The 15,937-nt window shown below is 43.1% G+C and overlaps 1 protein-coding gene across 1 annotated transcript; it reads left to right on the forward strand.

Annotated features, from left to right (window-relative positions):
- Nucleotides 1-1,942: 1,942 nt before the first annotated feature.
- LOC138765758 (tumor necrosis factor-like) lies at nt 1,943-4,685 on the forward strand. The gene is made up of 4 exons (XM_069942806.1): nt 1,943-2,394; nt 2,754-2,799; nt 3,217-3,273; nt 3,374-4,685. Exons 1-4 carry the CDS (start codon nt 2,227-2,229, stop codon nt 3,766-3,768), a joined length of 666 nt encoding a protein of 221 aa, XP_069798907.1. The 5' UTR covers nt 1,943-2,226; the 3' UTR covers nt 3,769-4,685.
- The last annotated feature ends 11,252 nt before the right edge of the window (nt 4,686-15,937 follow it).

Below are 15,937 nucleotides of genomic sequence, written 5' to 3' on the forward strand. Positions count from 1 at the left end.
TCTATACCTCCTTGACGTGTAAACCTGAACTTTGGCTTCATTTCCCGGACTCCCCTCTGCTTTCTGACTTGGCACCTCGTAGCCCGACTGTTGCTGACCCAGTTTGCTGACTCCTCTTTATTGTGTTCCGTCTGTCTTGTCTTGTGTGTTGCGCTCAGCCAGTGTAGTCTGCAGTCTTCAGGTTGGGGCCAGCCTGTGAAGGAGTCAAAAGGCAGGGACAGATTGGCGGTAGCTACATCAGCGTCTCAGTCCAGTAGATAGGAAAAAGCTGAGGGCACTCACCCGTATGTTGCAAAATTTCTAAAGTGCAGTTAAAACTTCTGTGAGACATCTCTCTCTTAGGCACACGTCATACCGCTACACAGCGTAAACATCATGATGGCCATTTCAAGCGCATGCACGTTTCATCGGATCTACATCAGCGTCTCACCTTGTTCTTGTGTCCGTGAGTCCTTGACCTATGATCACACCCCCTTTCGGTTTATTCACACCACCATTGGCACCATTTCAAAATTTAGTCCACAGACTGGTGAGTACCTCATTTACGTCGGTGGCCAGATGGTAGCCAGTGACTATATTTGGGTTATTTCCTGAACGTGTACCACTTGGACCCAAGAGTGCAGAAGACCAGGTATAAGGATGGGACATGACCACTAGCCGACCACATTCAGGCCACAGAGGTAGAAGGGGGTCTGTGCCAGTCCATGCACAGGTATATTAGCATCCTATATTGACAGGGTACCAAGATATCCATGCCTCAGAACGTACAATCATAATGAGGACCACTCCTTTATTAAAACTCAACCACGGGTAACCAATTTTAGAGTTTAAATTAGTTTAAAAAGAGTGGTTTTCCAAATAAAATATAAAAAAAATCAGTAGTCATCTCAGTGATCCCCCCTCTCTGCCATTCCACCATTGATGCCCTGAACACCACTTCTTGGTCTCCATCTCGATATAAGAAAATTCAGATCACCGCTGTAGCCAGTGTGTGTATCAAGATGGGAACCCGTAAAAAGAAATCAGAGGGGCCTAGACATTGTTTGGACATTTTTTTTGTAACCAATCTGCCCACTAAACAACCCCTCTATAGGAGCTGTCCAGGGATTAAAAAATCAACGCATTCCGACCCCACCTGTGACCACTACTTCTTTGTTCCCGGTGAAGCATCATTCCCACTCAACCTACCACTTGTTGAGGTAGGACACCACTGTGGCCAGTACTTGGCTGATCAGTGACCACAAACCAGGAAGTGGTGGAAAGCAGAAGTATCGGGAGTATCGGTGCAGCAATGGAGGGGGGTGCTAAATAGAACTTATTTTTTATGTTTGTATTATTGTATATTATTATTATTTGAATTCCCAGACAACCTCTTTAACTCAATAAAAAGATACAGTCCCAAATAGACCACTGACCGACCACGCACTTTGGTCTGAGGGCACCCCTAATGCTTTGGACCCTTGGAGTTGCATACCTACAATGGATGGTGCATAGTGGTGCTTGGATTTGTCATTGAGGACAGAAGGAAATTTTCCCCTCCTTGACCAATTCTAACTCTGCATTTCCTGCAGATGGTTCTTGTCCCCTAATGGAACCAATTAGGACCCCAACTACTCTCTACATCTGTCCCATAGCATGCACATTGTCTGTCAACAGAGTATGCCATAGTCTTTGGGCAGTGCCGATTCGCAGCCCACCCCCCCTGAAAACCCTCCAAGAAATGAGTGCCCTTCATTGCTCACATTGCATAGAACAAAGTATACAGACATGGGACTTTGTCCACTTGCCCCTTTCAGGTTGTTTTTGACAATATCGTGTACCGCCATCAGCAGCTTCACCCTCCACTTCCTCATCTCGACCAAAGTCTAAACCCTCCAGTTTTTACATGACACAATGCATTAAAAAAAAAAAACAGAAGTTCCTTTTCCAAGATTGCAGGGCAGGCATTGTGTTTCCCCTTTAGCAGTTTCTCTTTCAAAACGGTTAGCTAGTTGTTGTTCCACGGAGGGGAGGAGACAGAGATGAGCAGCAGCTGAGCTTTCCACCTCCCTGATGTCACGGGAAATTCTGGAGTCAGAGTTTAAATTCCTGCACAGGACAGAGAAGCCGGCAAAGAGCAAAAAGGCTTCAAAACAACAACTGCCTGGAGTTAAAAAAAAGGGGCAAAAAGTTACAACACGTTAGAGAGGAGACTAGAAGACTATAACCTTAACAGAGTGCAGAGAGATGGAGCTGACACAGGTGCGCACCGAGGAACCTCTACTCCAAAATGTGCCACAAAGAAGCAGGACGTCATGCTGTCACTGGGTCAGCATCTGCTCCTTCGTCCTGTTATTGGGGGCCACCGTCATTTTAGCCCTGCTTCACTTTAAGATCATCACAACTGGAGAGAAGGTGCGTGTCTCTTTAAGAACAACTTGTATACTGTCTTCAAGTGTATGGAACAGAGCTGACTTTGTGCATTGAGAAAGGCATGACAATTTCAGCTCTGCTACATCCACATTTTCGGCATCTTTTGCTGTTAAGTTATTTATAGTAATGGCTAGGGTCTCGCAGGGCATGCTTGTATATTAAGTTCGACAACTTTGTGATGAATTTTCGTGTGCTATGAAATCAGCCGCACCTCTAGTCAGTCCGGTTTAGCAAGTTTAATATTAACTTCCTCCATTAATTTCTGGTGAATACAATGAAAGCCGTAATGCAAACACCGAACTGTGCAGCTGACCATTCTTTCCTTCTTTTCTCTTCCGCAGGATGAAATTCCAATGCCAGAAGTCCTTCAGATTAAGAATTATTTAGGTAAGGACAACCAAACCGTATCATTGGGGGCATAAGGGCGGTGGATGGGGATATGACTACTTCAAGTCTTCCCGATGATGCACACACATCATGCTTCTGTAATATAGGCACGGCTATGGGCCCATACTGTACACCTGTATACGTCTCATTCACAAGTTATTCATGGAGGCATGTTCCAATAGAAGCCAATAATGTATAATCATATAGTATCTCTTCCCCATATAAGACCAGTGCCACCAGTTATGCATGATAGTTGAGGATCCTAGTATAGATCTTGCATGGGAGTCCAGGATCTTATAGTTAGCCCTCTTTGCCTGCCCATACCTGAGCAGATACAATGTAGATGGGGTCAGGAAAAATAATGACTGTAATAAATACCATGATAACTGTAATAATTTGATCTTTTCCTTCTTGCAGAATCCGTCCCAAACACCCAAGCCATGAATGGAAAGAGAGCCGCTGCTCATTTAATGGGTAAGCAATGACTCCCATCTTTATGTGTCTTCGAGACAATTGTAAGTGTCTCTTTCTTCTTTGAAGAAACTTTCATCTAACGATTTTCTTATCTATACAGGCAAAAAGGGAAAAGGCCGCATAAATTGGCAAGGTGTCTCCACCAATGCCTTCAAAGATGGCAGCATAAAACTGGTCAACAACGCCTTGGAAATTGAAGAAGACGGTCTCTACTTTGTCTATTCCCAAGTGGTTTACACGGGCAAAGACTGCAAGAAAATTCAAGAGCTCACCCATTCCATCCTCAGAAGGAATGACTCTGATCCACCTATGTACATCCTCCGATCCAGTAAGACGGTGTGCGAGGTGAATTCTGACTCTTCTTGGACCCAACCAATATATCAAGGAGGACTTTTCAAACTTGACGAAGGAGATGTACTTTACACCGAAACTTCACATGTTGATTTTTTGGACACCAACAGTGCTCAAGTCTACTTTGGGATCCTTGCTGTATGACAGGACAATGCTATTCCCAAACGACCATCACAGTTGAGAAAGATTGTGAACTGAGTTTGGAGAGTCAACTTGGTGGCCAACTTTAGAGTCTTACACGCTACCACTAGCAGCACGTAGAGGAGATGGCCCACCATCTTTACAAACCATGGACTTACTCACCATGTGGATGGGTCTTGCCCATGTGCCACATATCTCAGGAAATTGAGTCAACTCCAACTCAACAGACATTCTCTCTTGGTCGTAAGAGTCCATCGTAGCCATTGTTTTTTTTGTTTTGTTTTTTATATTTATGAACTATTTATCTTATTATTTATTTATTTAAGATATATATTTTTTCTGATGTTGATGTTTTTCATATGATGTATATATGCATACAATGTATGTGAGTCTAGTTTGTTCATATGTGACCTTAGAATCGATGAGGACCTACAAATAACAGCGAGCCCCAGGCACGGTTTCTGAACTGGAACTATTATAGTGTATAATTATTTCACACGGGAAGCTTGTGACTTTCCGATTGACCTGTTTGGCATGTGAATATTCATTATAATAATAATTTACATTCCAAAAAGGTAGTTGCTCTACTCACCCCTATGGGGCATTATGATCGCTGGTGACATCTGAGATTTCTTTTTTTGTCAGTTTGTTATGTGTGAGTCTTCTTCTTTATGTTAAAAAAATAACATGGATAACCTATTGTTATAATAGGGAACCATAAATATTGCTAAGCAATGTAAGCTATACCCTGTTATCATGTAACACTATCCTGGCCAGAATGGGCTGTATTGTTATGGGGGCCAATTTTACGGCTTCCACTTTCCAAACTTTGGTTGTTTTCTGTCTTTCTTGAAACTTTCCTTTGTATTGGGAGATGATCGTTTTTCACATTTTGTATGTATTTTGGCATACACTTTCAATAAATGATTGTGAACTCTACCCATGATCCTTCATGACTTTTTACTAGATAATATTCAAATATAAATTTTCATTTGGGGAAAAAAAATCTTTTATGAGAAATGATTGGAGGAACATTCTGGGTTGTGCTTAGTTCAGGGCTTGAAGTTTGTCTTGGTGACCTTTGAACCTTGTGTCATGCTCCGCCCATGCGGAACGCGCTTAAAGTCGTGGATGAATTTTGCTTGGAGCCTTTCTTTAATTTTTTCCTTCAGTGTATAAACTCGTGAATTGTCCCCATAGGTGAGAAGTTGGAGCACATTGATTGGCCTAAAGTCCATCGTAAAGATATAAGAAAAATCCAAGGCACCAAATCAATTAAATACAGGTTACAATTACTAACCCTTTAAAATTTCGGCAAAATACAACTGCAAAACCCCAACCAATATGGCCTTTGCCAAGTCTACAGAGGATCATAACTACCTTCTAGCTTGACAAGGACCGTGTTGGCCAAAAGGTTATAGCACAAGAGCATGTGACAAGGAAGAAGGCCTCACCAAAGGCAGCATGGAGATGACTTACTCCTTAGATTGAAAAGTCCACCTGAATGGATGGTGGCATGGAAATAAGGTTGTCCATATTCCTACGATAGCTGAACACTTGTTCAGGCAACAGCTATCTTTCCTGATCATTCCATACATATACATGCTCTGTCGCAGGGGTGTAAGTAGAAATGGCTGGGCCCCATAGCAAACTTTAGATTACCCTCCCAGGAGTCCCACTATTGGATGCCTGTCTTTAGGAAGGTCGGCATAATGTGAGTGGGTGGTGTACCAATATGATATATCATAAGTAATGTACAATACAGTGATACTAGATTGAGCCATCTTACCATAAATATAAATTCATTCTGAAAGTACATGGAGAGGCTCCACAATGGCAGCTGCAGTGAAACTACAAATCCCACCAGCATCGATACTAATATAGTTTTACTTATAGGACTTGTCAAGGTAAATATCTTTTGCAAATACAATAATTTTGCAAACTTGCCTCCTGATATGCTACTCTTTCCCTCCTATTGTTGACAGGTCTTTGCCTAGGCTACAGACTAAAAGCAGTGGTTTGGGTGGTGTGTATATAGCAGGGGTACTCAACAACTTTTAGCGAAGGGTCCACTTACCGGCGTCTATTGTCAGGTGAAGGTCCGAGCTGAACATCAATAGGAAACGTGTTTTGTTACTTTTCACAAACGTTCAACTATTTACATACAGAATTGCTGCTTATTAGCGGGAAAACTGGCATATTTTCTCTCTCACCAGCCCTTTGATATTAGGTACAAAGGGGGTGACTGCCCTGGTAGTATATAGCCCCCCTGTTGCTCCCCCAGTAGTGTATAGCCCCCCTGTGCACTCTCCCCCAGTAGTATATAGCCCCCTGTTGCTCCCCCAGTAGTATATAGCCCCCCTGTGCGCTCACCCCCTGTAGTATATAGCCCCCTGTGCGCTCTCCCCCAGTAGTATATAGCCCCCTGTTGCTCCCCCAGTAGTATAAAGCCCCCCTGTGTGCTCCCCCAGTAGTATATAGCCCCCTGTGAGCTCCCCCCAGTAGTATATAGCCCCCTGTGCTCTCCCCCTGTAGTATATAGCCCCCTGTGAGCTCCCCCTAGTAGTATATAGCCCCCTGTGAACTCCCATCAGTAATATATAGCCCCCCTGTGCTCTCCCCCTGTTGTATATAGCCCCCCTGTGAGCTCCCCCCAGTAGTATATAGCCCCCTGTGCTCTCCCCCTGTAGTATATAGCCCCCTGTGATCTCCCCCTGTAGTATATAGCCCCCTGTGCGTTCTCCCCTTATAGATGGCCCCCCAGACAAAAAAAACAAACAAACCACAACTCACCTAGCACCTTGTTCCCCGCTGCAGCTGTCTTCTTCTTTTCTTCTGTCGGCCCGGCCCCCGGCTGATACGCACTCTCTGGGGACGTCCCGGGGATTCCCCAGCAGAGCGCGCACCAGTGACCTCAGTGTACGCCGCCGGCCTGAACTTCCCGGAAGTACAGGACGGCGGCGCACACTGAGGTCTTTGGTGCGCGCTCTGCTTGGGAATCCCTGGGACGTCCCCCGAGAGAGCGTATCAGCCACGGGCCGATACTGCCGCGGGAGGCATTGCGGTGGGGAGCGGGACCTCCTAACCACCCCAGATCTGGTCCGTACCGAGGCAGTTAGGAGGTCTGGCCAGGGGTCCGGACAGCTGGCCTCCGCGGTCTGGGTTCGGACCGCAGTCTGCCAGTTGAGGTCCCCTGGTATATAGCTATAATGCAGATGTATAGATATATAGGGGGAGATTTATCAAACTGGTGTAAAGTGAAACTGGCTCAGTTGCCCCTAGCAACCAATCAGATTCCACCTTTCATTTCCCAAAGAGTCTGTGAGGAATGAAAGGTGGATTCTGATTGGTTGCTAGGGGCAACTGAGCCAGTTTCACTTTGCACCATGGTTGATAAATCTCCCCCATTGTCTGCAAGTTTTATTAAATGAATAAACTGATGACACGATGTCCTGTTGTTTGGATAATCAGCTGGAATCTGTGCAGAAACTTAGCAGCAGATGTGCAGTCTCTCTACAGCACTCCTACAGGAGAACTGAAGTATTACATGGTGCCAATAGACTGTCTATGTTATGCATGGATGTGTCAGGTCCTCCCAAAGAAGAAAAAGAGACATTTTTGTTGTTGTTGAGTAATAGATGGAGGTCTTGAATACTAAATGTCCTCTAATATCTGAGAATTTCCTCGTAGTCATTGAAGGTATATTTATTAGTGGAGAGAAATTTCATGCAGGATCCCACAACACACGGCATTGTGCAGAACCTGCCTATCCGGTCCTGCACGACAATATCCAGTGCTGTCAGAGAATCCTGAATCACTGGTGCTTGTCCAGGGCTTTCTCTCGGCAGGCAGGCACACATCTTCTACTTTCCGCTTGCTGAGTCGGCAGTGTGACAGCTTCTTTTTTCCTGTTTAGTCAGAGGTGTTAATGGTCGACAATGCAACGAGATGAATAAGGTTTTCTGTCTTTTTTTTCCATTGTACATAGCTCATTGTTACATAGTATGTGTATAACATATAGATGCCTTATTATTATAGGGGTTTTCCTTCTGGATCAGTATAGTCATACTACATGTAGCATCATGGGGGTTATGATGATACACAGGGACCTATGGGGCACCAGTGGATTGGGAGGGCACTGATACATGTGCCAGGGGATGGGATGCCCTTAGAGCCAAGAGCTGTCAATACCATAGCCTTGTATACAGTCATGGGTATATGTGGGCTCCTTGCCAATTTTACCTATATTTTACCCAATTTGCAATGGGCCTTCCAAGTCAATGGGCTCTGGTTTGCAAGGTGCCCATTGTGCCAACAAGGATTAGGTGACCTGCACCTGAACCTCTTAGAAATCCTACATTTTGAGGGTCCTGAGAGAAGAAGGTCAATATTCATTTGACAAATACACCTTGCAATCCGATACGTTGTGACTGGAGATGAAGGCAACTGGAGCATGCTCGAGTTCCATCGTTCGGCATTTGAGCACTGGTGGCTGAAGAAGTTGGATGCAGGCCTAGGGAGTCTTGAGAAACATGGATACAACCTATGGCCTATGGCTGTTCCCATGTTTTCCAGGACTTCCTTGGACTGCATCCATCTTCTTCAGCCACCGGTAATCAAATGCCAAACGATCGGACTCGAGCGTGCTCCAGTGACCAATATGAAGTTTGAAGTTATCAAATAAAAGTAACATTTTAGGGTGAGGTTTACAATAAAGGGGGTCTTTACACCCCAAGCTTTTGTGCCTGTTTGGTTGCACAATTTAATACACATATAAAACAAAAAATGTATTCTCACCTGTCTCCACTCCCCCGGTGTCCTCCTACAGGTCTTCAGTGTACAGCCCACTCAGCCAAACACTGGCCCGGACACTGTACCGTCTCAGTCAGTGATTGACTGAGTGGGCTGGATGTGGCTGCAGGGGACACTAGAGACTGGAGAAAGAGAACACCGGGGGAGCACAGACAGGTAAGTATTGATGAGCGAACGTGCTGAACGGCAAGTTATACTAAAGCTTTTTCCACAAAGATATATATCAGTGTGCTCATCTCCTTCTGGTCTATGGCATGATGCTAAGAGATTAGATGGCATTTGCATGGTGACATTGATCGGTGTCTAAAAGGAGAGATTGTGAGTGCATTGTTGGATTGTTCTCAGCCCTTTCTGCAGAGGGTGTACTCCACTTCCTGTAATCTGTCCTGCTAAGGCTGTTACTAAAGACAGATTTCCCCTAACAATAGGCAGTGAACACCAAATTACAGAGAGGGGGTAGGGAGTCATCGATTGAAGTGAAGTACAGAGATATTGGAAGGAAGTTGTTTGAAACTATAGTGATAATTTAATCTGTCAACCTTGGTGAGGATCCATAACTTCTACCAGACGGCTTTGATATTAAACAGGAAATTAAAAGGGATTTGAAAATCTCTTGACAAGACCATCCTGTGAGAGTCCCTATCAGAAGGCTTAAGGTCCTTTTATATGGGCCAGCAGCAGGCAGGAATGGTCACTGCCATTAATCTGGCTGTGTAAAAGGGCAAGTGATCAGCTGATGAATGAGAAATCTCTCCTTCATCAACCATTCACATCTTTTGTGTGGCTATCATCTCGATGGTCGGAACTTGCTTTTTCGACATTGTTAAAGGGACCACATGATGTTGCAGAGATTATTACAACCAATGGAGAACACAAGGGGGTGTGGTTTAATGTTGGATTGTGCCCTAATATTGCACTTTTATTAATGTGATAGGTTCCCTTTAATGGAGAACTAGTAAAAAATTATTATTACTATTATTATTATTATTATTATTATTATTATTATTATTATTATTGTTATTATTATTATATATTTTTAATCAACTAATACCAAAAAGTTATACAGATTTGCAAATTACTTCTATTTAAAAATATCAAATTTTCCAGTACTTATCAGCTGCCGTATGTCCTGCAGGAATTGGTGTTTTCTTTCCAATCTGACACAGTGCTCTCTGCTGCCACCTCTGTCCATGTCAGGAACTGTCCAGAGCAGCAGCAAATCCCCATTTAAAGGGGTTATCCAGTGCTACAAAAACATAGCCACTTTCCCCCCACTGTTGTCTCCAGATTGTGTGAGGTTTTGAAACTCCGTTCCATTGAAGTAAATGGAGCTTAATTGCAAACCACACCTGAACTGGAGACAACAGTAGGGGGAAAAGTTGCCATGTTTTTGTAGCGCTGGATAAACCCTTTAAAAACCTCTCCTGCTCTGGACAGTTCCTGACATGGACAGAGGTGGCAGCAGAGAGCACTGTGTCAGACTGGAAAGAATACACCACTTCCTGCAGGACATACAGCAGCTGGTAAGTACTGGAAGACTTGAGATTTTTAAATAGAAGTAAATTACAAATCTGTCTAACTTGGGCGCTGTTCTGCTGCGTTTACACGGAGCGATAATTTACCCATCGATTATTTAACGATTTTGAAGCAACGATTTGGTTTTTATAACGATCAGCGTTTAGACAAATAAATCGTTTGAAAAATCGTTAGAAAATTTGGAAGAAAAATTGTTATTGTGATCATTTTTAAGATCGCTTAAACCCATCTTTCACATAGGGTGAATCTTTGAAAGACTGTTTACACAAAGCGATCTGCGGATTTTTAGCGAACGAAGAACAACGATTTGAGAACATGTTGAAAGATCAAAATGAATGATTTCTCGCTCGTCGCTTGATCGTTTGCTGTGTTTACACGGAACGATTATCGCTCAAATGCGATCGTTATTGCGAAAATTCAAATGATAATCATTTCGTGTGAACGCAGCATTATTAAGCAGTGTGTTCAGATCGTGACCATGTGACCAAGACGGACCCCCTATTAGCCAAATTAAAGAGGCTCTACAACAGCGATCCCCAACCTTTAATTATTACGAAACTACAATTTAGGTGTCAATCACTGATAGGACCGCCCACTTGGCTCCTAATTCCTGAATGAGCTGGAAAAAAAAAACTAATTGTGCCGAATTGTTTCCAACATATATAGATTTATTGATCTGCTCAGCTCCCTTTGCCCACATCATGGTTCTTACAGATTGGATTAATGGGTCGGGTCCCCTTTAAGTAATTTTCTGCACTTCATTGACTGCGGCTCTCCACCGCCGCACAATCAATCGTATAAACTGAATATAGCCTGCAGGATAATTATACGAATATCCATAACAATAGAGTCTTGTGTCTGTATGTAAATGAGGGACTGAGGGAAGACGTTGCTTAACAGACCACATCATAGCTGTCATGTTACGTAGCCTTGGGTCCTCCTCATGCTATATAACTCCGGAGACCAGAAATAGCTATAGCAGATGAATGACGGGCAGCCAGCGGGGCAGAAAACTCCCGCCAGAGATGTGCTACAAGCTGTGGAGCTCCGGCAGAAATGCTACACCTGGAGCCACGATGTAATTGGCAGGAGCTTTACATGCTGCCACCTGACATTACATCATGCTGCCTGACATCTATATATTATATAAAGGATATATATAGTCATTGTACAGCGCTGAATACCATCACTAGATCACTGGGTTAGGCTGGGTTCACACTGCCGTGTTGCAGTCCAATTTTTTCATCACTTAAAAAATAATAAAATTAAAAACGGATGAAAAAACGGATTTTTTTTCCATTGAATTCCATCATTAAAAAAAAAAAATGGATCAAATAACGGATCAAAACGCACGTTCGACCACGTCAAAGGAAAAACGGATGTTTGCACACAAATACAGACGTTTTCTCCTATGTTTCATTAGTTTTTTTTTGCATTAAACAGATGAAAAAAAACGGATTGCAAAAACGCAGGGTGAACTTAACCTGACTAGCACATTGTGGGAGATTTATCAAACATGGTGTACAGTGAAACTGGCTCAGTCGCCCCTAGCAACCAATCAGATTCCACCTTTCATTCCTCACAAACTCTTTGGAAAATGAAAGGTGGAATCTGATTGGTTGCTAGGGGCAACTGAGCCAGTTTCACTTTACGCCATGTTTGATAAATCTCCACCATTGTGCCTCCTAATATACAGCACCCACACAGTCTTACCTAACAAAGTGCCATCCCTGTATATTATATAGTACAGTGGTGCCTTGGATTAGGAGCATAATTCATTCCGGGACCGCGCTTGTAATCCAAATCTACTCTTAAACCAAAGCAAATCTTCCCATAAGAAATCACAGATATGCAAACAATTGGTTCCACACCCCAAAAATAATAATAAACAGCAGAATATGTGATATTCTAAGTTACTGTAGAGTGCAGCAATCAGCATGTGGCGTATAGTGTATAGTAACTGCATAAACATGAAAAACAGCAGCAGCTTGTAGATACAAGATGGAGATGCAGATCCCCATAATGCAGTAGCGTAGTACAACAGGCTAAAATAGAGAAGCAGGGCTGCTGCCAGAGGTCTTTGTGGTCACATGACAACAATGGGGAAGGAGGGTGTGTTCAGCATGGACCAATCAGGAAGTGAGAATTACAGAGCTGTGCAGGAGGACAGTGACAGAAACCTTTCTATACAGCAGAGTGAATGGCTGAGTATGAAGGAATGAGCAGGGCAGATGTGGGCACAGTATAGCAACACTCTCTGTCCTGGGAAAGAGGGGTTACAGCTATGAAGAGATTACCTCCACAGTCTTTACAGCCCGGTAGTGAAACCTGCCCTGACCTACTACACAGCTCGGTGTCTGCAACCATAGTATCAGGTGCAGACAATCATCCCTGAGAAACACGTCGGCAGCTCAGATTACTCTACATGGCTGAGGGTTCGCTACAGTTTCTCAGCATGGAGTCCAGGGTTCAAGTGGTGGAAGTTTGGATAGATAAGAGATAGTCTATATATATACATAAAGTGTAAATGTTACAGCAAACAACTCTGCATAAAAGCTTCCTCCTTCACTTATCAGGCCTCTTTACTTTATATAATGGCCAGGAATAATAGTGCCACTCCTCATCTGCACACTCCGGCTTATCCTGAAGTGTCTCTGTCCTTTAAAGCGAGAATTTCTTTCTTTCAAATCAGAAAGTTATACAGATTTGCAATTTACTTCTATTAAAAAAATCTCCAGGCTTCCAGTACTTATCAGCTGCTGTATGTCCTGCATGAAGTGGTGTTTTCTTTCTAGTCTGACACAGTACTCTCTGCTGCCACCTCTGTCCATGTGTATCTGTCATTTAAAACATTTTTGCAGAAATCAATAGTAAAAACTATTTTTAGAAAATCTGTAATAGGTTTTATTAGGTAAAAAAAAACCTCTCTAACCTAATTTAAAAAGTAAAGTAAAGAAAAGTAAAGTGAAGATGGGTTCTTCTGTGTCCATTATGCGCTATAGAGGGGGGAGGGGCCAAGGGGATGAGTGAGCAGAAAGAGGAGACAAACAGCTGTACAGTTTGGAGACTGTCTAGGCAGATAAAATGCTGGATTCACAGGTCACAGGTTTAGGAACTTGGTGAGATAAGATTGCAGGATATACAAAAAAAGAGAATGGGGAGTGCACTCACCCTGATAAAATCTTCATCTTTATTAATTCAGCATAAAAACCATCCACATGGCTTGCAGATGGTGGGGACGCCAACACCTCTGGATCACAACGTCACAGCTGTTTCGTGCCTAGGTGGCACTTCTACCTGACGTCTAGAAGAAGTGCCACCTAGGCATGAAACAGCTGTCACATGGTGATCCGGTAGTGTTGGTGTCCCCACCATCTGCAAGCCATGTGGATGGTTTTTATGCTGAATTAATAAAGATGAAGATTTTATCAGGGTGAGCGAGCTCCCTATTGTCTTTTTTGTATATTTAAATGCGGACGTGTATTTTGTATACCCATATATATATAAATATATATATATATATATTTGTGCTGTGCAGGGCTGCCTTTTCTCCTCTCCCTGCTCACTCATCCCCCTCAGCCCCTCCCCCCTCCATAAAGCATAATGGACACAGAAAAGCTGCTTCTTCTAAAGTGAGGGGAGGTAGCAAAACAGCTTTTTGAGTACAGAAGGAAACTCTTTTGCCTAATAAAACCTGTTACAGAGTATTTTACAATCGCTTGTACTATTTATACTTGATTTCTGAAAAAATATTGATTTCTGAAAAATGACATTTAAATGACAAGTACACTTTAATTATTGCACTTTATTATGGAGGCAGCCATCTTGCCTGGGATGTTTTAACAGCAGTTTTTTTAAGATAAGCTTTACAGCAAGCTCTATAGATCAACATTAGATGATAAGGAAGAGATTGTCGGGAAATGATCTGTACAAAACAGGAAGTCTCAGCTTAGTTTTAGAAATTACAAGTTTCAGGATTAGTTCAAAATATAGATATATAGATAGTGACATGGAAAATGGAGAAAAAACATCACAAATGTTTAACATAAAAACCTGATTTAAACAATATGTTATTTCCTAGAGATACATTCTCTATACGTTCTCTAAGTTGAAGAGATTTTTATCCTTTAAGAATGAGCAAAAAGCCCAATATATAGATATGCTGAGCTAATATACACATCCCCAAGAGACCTGCGTCTGTAAAGGCAGCTAATGATGGCGCCATTAAACACTGACTGTCATACTAAAGGGGTTACCCAAGATTAGAAAAACATGGCCACTTTTGTCCTTTTCTAAAAACAGCGCCATTTTTCCATTTTTGTCCTCAGTTTGTGTGTGGTACTGCAGCCCGGTTCCACTGAAGTGAAGGGAAGGGAATTCTGCATTTTTTTATACCTTACTTTATAATACACTTCTTGGTGCTTGGTCCAGTTAAAAATTATTTTTATCATTGGTGGATTGTGCCACTTCACCCCGCCCACATCTGCACTGTAGACTCTCCATGATGTCATCGGCGTCTAGGCCCACCCACTCAGCCACCATTAGAATGGGCCAGCCTAGAGGTCTAGGCCCCAAGCTCTCTAGGTTGGCCCATTCTATTGGATGCCGAGGGGGCGGGGCCTAGGTGGAGATGATTTCAAGGAGCATCGGGCCTACTGCACCAACGTGGGTGAAATGAAGTGGCACAGCGGCCGTGAAGCCTTGCCCAGGTGGCACCATCCTCCGACCATAAAAAGCAATTTTCACTGGACCAAGCACCAAGAAATCTATTATAAATTAAGGTATAAAAACGGCAGAATTTAGGCTTTAAAGGGAACCTGTCACCCGCTCCTGCCTTGATATCGCTGTCGGAAGCCGTGAACGCTTATCAAAGATGAGTCCGACGCTCATAGAGAATGACGGCTCCAGTCATTCTCTAAGGGCGTCGGACTCATTTCTGATGAGCGCGCGCACGGCTTCCAACGGCGATATGACGGCAGTAGCGGGTTTAGGAGCGGGACTTCGGGAAAGGGGTAAGTATATGGTGCTCCACCTGAGGATTTCTGTGTATAGAAATCCTCATACAGAAGTGGGGGTGACAGTATCACTTTAAGGGGGTCAACAATAGGTGCAAAACCCCTTAAATTTTATTTTAACTCCAGTTCTGAAGCAACAAAACAGGAAAAGCACCAAGGGGGGGGGGGGGGGGTCAATACTTTTGCAAGGCAATGTAAGTTTATTAGGTTTCACTTTTCATGTTGCCCCCCTGCCTTGTTTGACTGATTAATAATTTAGTATATTGTCTGTTTAATAAGAAGAGGGCTTCACTTTACGAGACTCCCGGGATAGACTAATGGAATCCATAATTTGCATGTGGCTGATGGAACAATAACACCGATACTTGTGCGCTGTGTATCCTGCCTCTTCTTCTTCCTCCCCACGCTCTTGTTCGCACACCCTCTCGCAGATAATCCCTGTATACTGTATATTATGAATCCTCCCACACAGCTTCTCTCTGAAGAACATTTCCCAATCCATCCTGTTGTGTGATACCATCCATTAATCATTTCCTGCTGCTTGTTGCTATGTTTAGCAGCTCGTAAGAATTTATAGTTCGCTCGGCATCTTATGTTATATTTAGATCTCATTATGTTCAGTCCTCGGAGTGACACATCAGATTATGAGAGACATGTACTTTCTAGTACAGTGGAAACAAGCCAATATTTATTCATTCATTCATGTGGGAAAAACGGCAAAGAAAAACGTATTGAACGACTGGAATTTTACAGGTTGGAGAAAGACAATGACTTGGGATGACCATCATGTATAGGATTCACTGGCCTGA

Source organism: Dendropsophus ebraccatus, chromosome 10 (assembly GCF_027789765.1).
Source record: "Dendropsophus ebraccatus isolate aDenEbr1 chromosome 10, aDenEbr1.pat, whole genome shotgun sequence".
Lineage (NCBI taxonomy): Eukaryota > Metazoa > Chordata > Amphibia > Anura > Hylidae > Dendropsophus > Dendropsophus ebraccatus.